This window comes from Merops nubicus, unplaced genomic scaffold (assembly GCF_000691845.1).
Source record: "Merops nubicus isolate BGI_N331 unplaced genomic scaffold, ASM69184v1 scaffold20331, whole genome shotgun sequence".
NCBI classification, from domain to species: Eukaryota; Metazoa; Chordata; class Aves; order Coraciiformes; family Meropidae; genus Merops; species Merops nubicus.
In genome coordinates, this window is record NW_008589283.1 from 2,105 (window position 1) to 9,424 (window position 7,320).

Here is a 7,320-nt window from a genome sequence, read left to right on the forward strand (position 1 = left end):
TTTTTTAAAAATATTTTTTTTTTTTTTTTTTTTTTTAAAAGTGTCTCTCTCTCTCTCTCGAGGGGGGGGGGAGAGGTGAGTACATAGTTCTGTTCTGTGTGGGTCCTGCCCTGAACCCCTTTTTACACAGAACCAGGACAACAGGAAAAACAGTTACAATTAGTGATGTTTTATTATCAGCACTGAAGTGATTTTGAAGTGATCAAAATGTGATGTGAGGCAAGGCAGCTGCTCAGCAGTGCATGCTAGTGCTCAGCACCATGGTTCTGCAGCCTGCTTGCCTTGAGTCTCTGGTGATTCTTCAGATGCTGCTGGTCTGGACCTCTTCCAGTCTTTCTGTGTGGGAGGCCTCTTTTGAGAACGTCTTTTGGGTCTTTTGCCAAGATTAACCCTTTCCCCTCTTTCTCAGCCACACAGCTGCAGCCTGACATTCAGGGGCAGGAGGCAAGGGAGATAACTAAATGACATTGAGAAAGAAAGAGCCTCTTGGTCCTTGGGGTCTCACACACAGAGAAGTGGCAGCAGTGCACAAAAGACAACGGCCTGTCACATCACAGAAATAGCTTTGTTTGCCTTGCTGAGCTGTAATACAATAGGAGTGCTATCTGCTGTGTTAATCTAACTGGGGCATTTAATTTCACTAGTAATTAAGTTTGAGATCATCTCGTCTGATTTTCCTAAAATTGAAAAATACTTCACCAGTGAGGTCATGGTGAGCTGGTCCTTTCACAGAAGTGGCTTTGTACTGGGTGCTGCTGGGCCTTTGGGTGGGAGAGAGCTGGATCAGGAGCATCCACTATAGAGTTTCATGATGTGCAGTGTGAGTGTATCGCATGTTTTGAGGTGGCTGGAATGTGTTATTAAAGCCTTTCTTCTCTTATTGGAGCTTTGTGTTCCACGTAGAGCGAGGATGCTGTCTCAGAATCGAATGGGCAGGATATCCAGCCCCCTTCCTTGCCCGATAACTTCATCTGTTGTCAGGCTTTTCTTGTGTTGGCTTCAGGCTGGCTCACAGCAGTGTGATTCAGTCACTTCTCTGTATCCCATCCCTGCACCCTGGTATCAGCTTTCTCTCGTATTGATCTTCAAATTTCTGTAGCTGTTCAGTACCTCTTTGTACCCATGCAGTTTATTAAATTACTCCCTTGGGGGTTTATTGATTTAATTTTCTTTTTCCTGTATGTAACTGCCTAGTGAGGCTTGTAATTCTTCCCTTCGACTCATGGTGTTCTGAAGCTGTCCTGAGTTAACATAAAATCCTGTCAAACAAACAGAATTATCACATGGTAATGGGTATTTTGTACCACTGGCCTTGAGAAGTTCTAGTGCAAGAGGCTGTAGTTAAATTTTCCCTCTCCTTTTGGATAAAGAAGCATGGATGCCTCTGGTATCTGAAGCCAGTGTGTTCAATTTGTGTGTAGAGCTCATGAGTCTTGCTCAGAGGTTTGGTGGCAACTTGGTGTCTGGATTTGGAAGGTGTTACATAACAGCACACTTGAGGCCTTGCTTGCATGGGGGAACAACATATTTTACTGGAGTCTAAGATTATTCTTTCACTGTTCTATGATCTTTGTGATGAGGAGCACAAAGGAAATTCTGAAAATGCCTGATAGCAATGCATAGAATTCACAGGTTATTTGTGGGAGACTTTGTACATCTTGCTGCATGCGAAGGGGACAGCAGTGTTCCGGAGTAACTCACTGAGTAGAAAACCCACATCATCTTCCTCTTTATAGCCGCCCTGCTGCAGCGTGGGGTCGAGAATAAACAGAAATGAAGTTGTCTTATCTCAGTTTTTAGTAATGTTCTGAAGGGTAGGATACCACTATTCTGATTCTTGCTTGCTGAGTGTTTCTGAAGAGTAGACGATTGGCAGAGCTTGTGTGCTTCCTTTCCCCTTGCTGGCTGTACAGGAGAATTCACTACGTGAGGCAGAGGTTCTGTACAGCAGTGCTAGCCTGTAGCATAAGCATGACTCAGTTGGGGCACATGGGATGCTAACCTGCTTTATTAATAAAGGTACTGAGTAGGATGATACAGTTAAAACCAATAAAGTTCCAAGCAAAACCTAAAAACAAGTAATGTGCTCTGCCTTGTTGCTTTGTTTGAGGCAAGGTAAGAAAAAGTATTTCATGGGTCTTTTTTTTTTCCATTTTTGCAGTGATATTGTAGTCCAGATAGTAGATGCTAGAAACCCACTCCTGTTTAGATGCCAAGATCTGGTAAGTAAATTACTTTCTTGAACATTGTTTCCTTTTTATTTCTTAGAGCTTATGTGATCTATTTTTTGTTCAACCCGTTCAGCCACCTTGAAGCTGTCATGCTCTTGTGCCTAACTGAAGATCATCTTTATTTCTGCAAATATTCTGGCATCAAATTATTTTTCTTCAGCATTTTTTGATATTTCATGGTGTTGCAGATTTAGAGTCGGTTCTGCAGATGCTATATTGCAGATGTTATATTGCACATTACCCACTAGAAGTGTCTGCATTTAAAGGAATTGTTTTGTTTAAAGAGTAGTGGAATAAAAATGAGTGCAGAAATTGCTGCACTGCAAGTGATGGATCAAGAATTACTGAAGTGACAACTTTGTAGTGGTTGACTTAGAGAACACTGTATCAATGAGACACAAAATTGCTCAGATAGTTAATTTTAGGAGTGCCCAGTGTGAGACACTGGTTAATACCTTGTCATAGCTCTAAGCAGACAAGGTGTTCACACACATGGCCAGAAACAACCTGTATTGCAGTAGCTGCACAGTCCAGTTTGTTCTTGTAGCTGTGTGCTAAACACTGGTTCCATCTAGCCCAGGGGATGGGAAGCTTACCTGCACTCATGTGGAGCTGGATGGGGTCACTTGTTCTTAGATCACCCTGTGGGGTGGGGGTGTCCAAGCTGGAGTATGAAATGATCCTTCTCTTATTTTGTTCAGGAAAGTTACGTTAAGGAAGTCAGCAATGACAAGGAGAACATGATCCTGATAAACAAAGCAGATCTGCTGAGTGAGGAGCAGCGAGCTGCTTGGGCACAGTTCTTTGAGGAAGAGGGTGTTAAGGTGGTGTTCTGGTCAGCTTTGGCAGAGTGCAAACGGCTGTCTGGAGAACCAAAGGTACTGTAGATGACCAGTTCCAACTGGATGTGTGCTGGCCATCTCTGATAACTTCCTTTGTAGTCAGGCTTGAGATATGCCCGAGCACCTTTCATGAAAGGTGCAGTTCATGGCTCAAGGAAGGATTATTCTAAGGACCTCTGCAGCTGTAAACCAGCATTTTAATGATTGATTTGGGAGGGTAAAATGGTGAATGAAGTGGTATGCTGTTCGGTCGCTGTTCCTAGTGCTTCCAATTTCTCTCCTAAGGTTATTGACAGGACAAGTAATACTGAACCAGAATGTAAATTTATTCCTTAAGGCTACTGATAAATAGCTGCAGAAACAGCCCTTGTAGACCTGTTCATAAAAACTCCCTGACAGAATTTGAGCCCTTTCCAAGAAGGATTCTGTGAGGGACATGGTTTCTGTACAGAGAATTTTTCCCTCACAGGATGGGGAGGTGTTTCATAGAGAACCTAAAGTACATGAGTCTTATTTTGCCCAGTGGAACAAACTGTGCTGCTGCCCCGAGTTATGTGTTGCTGATAGATGCCACTTCAGGTTTTCCCATGTTCCTTTGTTACAGCTATCACAATTCAGCTGTGGAATATCCCGTATCTCCTTCCAAAAATGCCTAGTCTGTTCAGCTGGTTTACAGTCCTTGGATAAAATGTTTTTCCAGATGGATTTTAAAAGTGAGACTGAAAGAATTACTTCTGTTTTCTTTTTTTTGGAAAAAATGGTCAAAATACTATTGTCATAAAAAGATCTGTTCTTTTGGAATATGAACTGTTCGCAGGGAAAAAATGTAAAGAGTTGGACTGAAACCAAGACACCTTTAAATTATTCTAATGAAATATCTAGACCTGAAACAATGGCATAGAACATTTTGAACAATTTTAAAAATTGACATTCATTCCTATTGCTAGGAACACTTCATAATTTAAAAGGTGTAAGGGTGTATGTGCATTCAGAGTTGTGCTTCTGGAGACAAACACCTAACGGCTTCACAATGAAGCTAACAGTTCCTCTTGGAATACTTGTCATTCTCCTGAAGTGGGCTAGTTGTTTCTACATCCTCCTTAAGGCCCCTAAAAAAACTTGTGTGGTTTAAGCAGTGAATTGTCAGTCCCTGGGCTGTGGCTGGTGAAAGCAGTTGACTCCACTGCAGTCAACAAGACTTGTCTTTGCATTTCATCTCTGAAATACTGTTCATGCAGGAACTAGACACTGCGGATGTAGAAGAGCACTGGAGTGATTCTGAGGATGAAAGCTCCAGGCAAGAAGATGATGACATGGTACAAGATAGTGCCGAAAGCACATCCACAGGCAGTGCTTTGCAGACTGTAAACCAACTTCTGGTTAGTGATGATGACAGTAGTGATGAATATGAAGACTGTGAAGATGATGAAGAGGAGGCCTGGCAGACGTGTTCTGAAGATGAAGATGGGGACAAAGTAAATGCTATTGCCCCAGAGAGGATAGAGAGCAGGACTGGTGGTGCTGCAGTGAAGCATATAGCACAAGGGCAGAACAGGAGCATCAGGAACTTCAGCCATCTGGTACAGAGAAGTGAGCTGCTAGAGATATTCAAAACCATGCACAATGGACCGAGGGTGAAGGATGGAGAAGTAAATGTTGGGTTGGTGAGTTGGACTTTGTACTTAAATGGAGCTTACTTCATCTAAATTTTAATTCCATGTGCCTTCCGTGGGAAAAATTCATCTTGCAGCCTGGCTTGCTTTTAAGGATAAAAACAACCTAGCAAGTGCAAATCACTGAGGGTTTTGTGCAAAGATTTATTCTTAATTTTGTGGAGCTCGGTGTTCCCCACTGCTTGCCTTATTTTTTTTTTCAGTACATTTTATTATGAAAGTACTTTTGTGTCAGAGCTCTGTCTGTCTGCAGACATTGCCCTGCTGATATCACTGTTACCATTCCACTCTGTCATCTAGGTGGGTTACCCTAACGTGGGCAAAAGTTCGACCATCAACACGATCCTTGGAAATAAGAAGGTGTCCGTGTCCGCTACGCCAGGCCGTACAAAACACTTTCAGGTATTGCTAACAAAGAACGTTGATCTTTTATTGTTGCTTTTTCCCCCCAGTGGAAGAGAGCTTCATTATGAACTAGCTGCAACCCTGTGGACTCACTGGCAGCTCTGTTTTCCAACCTGAATTCTGCCCAGCAGAATAGATTGGAGAGGGGTGAGCTTGGTGTGTATAATTTTGGAGCTATAGTACTTGCTTCCAAACTCTTGCTACAGTTTGAGTTACTCATGAGAGTTGCTGTGCAATAGGAGATATTTTACATCTCCTGGTTTTATTTAGGTAGCTGGTCACTTCTTTCTTCAGCACCAGTCATGAGGAGAGAGCCTCTGAAAAGTGGGTGCTCTTCTGAATAGCTTATGGTCGAGCTTTCAAACCATCCTTCTTGTCCCCACTCCCTGCTGTGCATAAGTCTTGTTATGCTGCTGTATTCATTATGAACAAGCTCTTAATTTTGAGGTAGCAGCTCCAATGCTATAATGAGCATTGTGGGATTTGTACTTGTGCAGTTTCCTACCTGTTTCAAAAGGTGCAATACAGTTGAAGGTTTCTCGGGTGCTTTCTTCTCTCCAGTCACATTTGGAGAGCTGAAGATCTTGCTGCCCCCATCTGGACACCTTGTTTATGAACCTTGAAAGTGCTGCTTTCACCCACATCAGTTTTCTTTAACTGAGGGGCTGGGGCCAGCAGGGCAGATGTCTGTGTTAGTAGAATTTCTGCTTAGTCCCATTTGTATCCATGTTTCATCTATGCACTTGATTTTTTTCTCTTCCTTTTTCCTCCATGGATGCTGACTTGCCGCGGTGACCTCGTTGGTTACTTACTGTGTAGACCCTGTACGTGGAGCCTGGCCTATGCCTATGTGATTGCCCTGGTCTGGTGATGCCATCTTTCATCTCTACCAAGGCAGAAATGATTTGTTCTGGAATTCTGCCTATAGACCAGATGAGGGACCATGTCCCACCCATTTCTCTAATATCCTTTGCATGAGGTTTGGGAGAGCGTCCGCAAGCGTTGGATCTGGAGTATGCAAAGTGGCACGTTCCAACCCTGCTAGGGGCACGTGCTCATGTGTTGGGGGCTGTGGGGACTCATCTGGGTTAAAACAGCTCTGTTGTGTTGGTCTTTCCCATCTCACTTCAAGTTTGTCTTGTTGCCAGGCTTGCATAACTCTTCTGGTTTGCGACAAAACCCAGAAGTCATTCTTAACGTGTGCTCTTGGCGTGACATGGGCGAGATGACTTTTGTAGCTGCCAATCACCAGATGGTTTCCTTCACTAGCTTACGTTTGCCAGCATATCCCACGAAACATTTTGGAAGCAACCTATGGAATAAATATCATAAGGCCAAGGGAAGATGAGGATCCAGATCGAAAGCCAACAGCTGAAGAGCTGCTAACAGCATATGGATGTGAGTGATGATCCCTTCAAATCCCGTTGCCTGTGCTGTCTGCACGGTCCTGAGCGCAGCCTTAGGAGAACTGTTCAAAGTTAGGCCCAGCTCAAGTTTGTCACGCGTTGAACCTCCCCATTAGGACTTGCCCTCCTCTCAGGAAGGGCCTCGGTTATCAGCTAGTGTGAGGTGTTGGTTGCAGTGGTGCTTTGCCAGCTCCCTCTGACAGATGTTGTGGTTGCGTTGAGGATGCAGGTGAAATGCCCTGCCAGTCTGTAGTGTGGTGTGATGCTCTTGTCTTTTAGATACCTCCCATTGCCTGTGTCTTAATTTAAACTTTGAAGAGTGCAGTGAAGGTTTATCTCCCTTGTCTGGTTGATTCTCTGATGCAGTCAACCTTCCCTGGCCTTAAAACAAAAATAAAAAAACAGCAGGTTTTATGGTGGTAGAGAGATGTCAGCTCTCATCATTCCTCTTAGGTTAGGATGCTTCTGCAGTCCCTCTACAGTCAGCAGTGTTCCCTTTTTTCCCCTGCTTTCTCCAGCACAAGACCCTTTCTAAGAGATTTTTTTTTTTTTTTTTGGAGAAAGGATACAAATGCACAGTTAGGCAGCAGAGAAGAATGTGTTAATTCTCATGTTGTACTGACACAGAATGTGCTTTGGATTTGTCTTGCAGACATGAGAGGCTTTATGACAGCACATGGACAGCCAGACCAGCCAAGATCAGCTCGATACGTGTTAAAAGACTATGTCAGTGTAAGTTTTATTTACATTTGGGTTTTCATTC

The 7,320-nt window shown here is 43.4% G+C and overlaps 1 protein-coding gene across 1 annotated transcript in view; it reads left to right on the plus strand.

The window, feature by feature from the left end:
- Window positions 1-7,320, plus strand: part of LSG1 (large 60S subunit nuclear export GTPase 1) — a gene marked incomplete at its 5' end in the record, with an annotated part of 12,072 nt that overhangs the window by 2,054 nt on the left and 2,698 nt on the right. Inside the window, 7 exons of the mRNA XM_008949564.1 lie at window positions 2,162-2,222; window positions 2,933-3,109; window positions 4,312-4,737; window positions 5,047-5,148; window positions 5,971-6,114; window positions 6,426-6,549; window positions 7,210-7,289. Coding sequence (XP_008947812.1) covers window positions 2,162-2,222; window positions 2,933-3,109; window positions 4,312-4,737; window positions 5,047-5,148; window positions 5,971-6,114; window positions 6,426-6,549; window positions 7,210-7,289 — 1,114 coding nt within the window. The remainder of the gene's footprint in view (window positions 1-2,161; window positions 2,223-2,932; window positions 3,110-4,311; window positions 4,738-5,046; window positions 5,149-5,970; window positions 6,115-6,425; window positions 6,550-7,209; window positions 7,290-7,320) is intronic.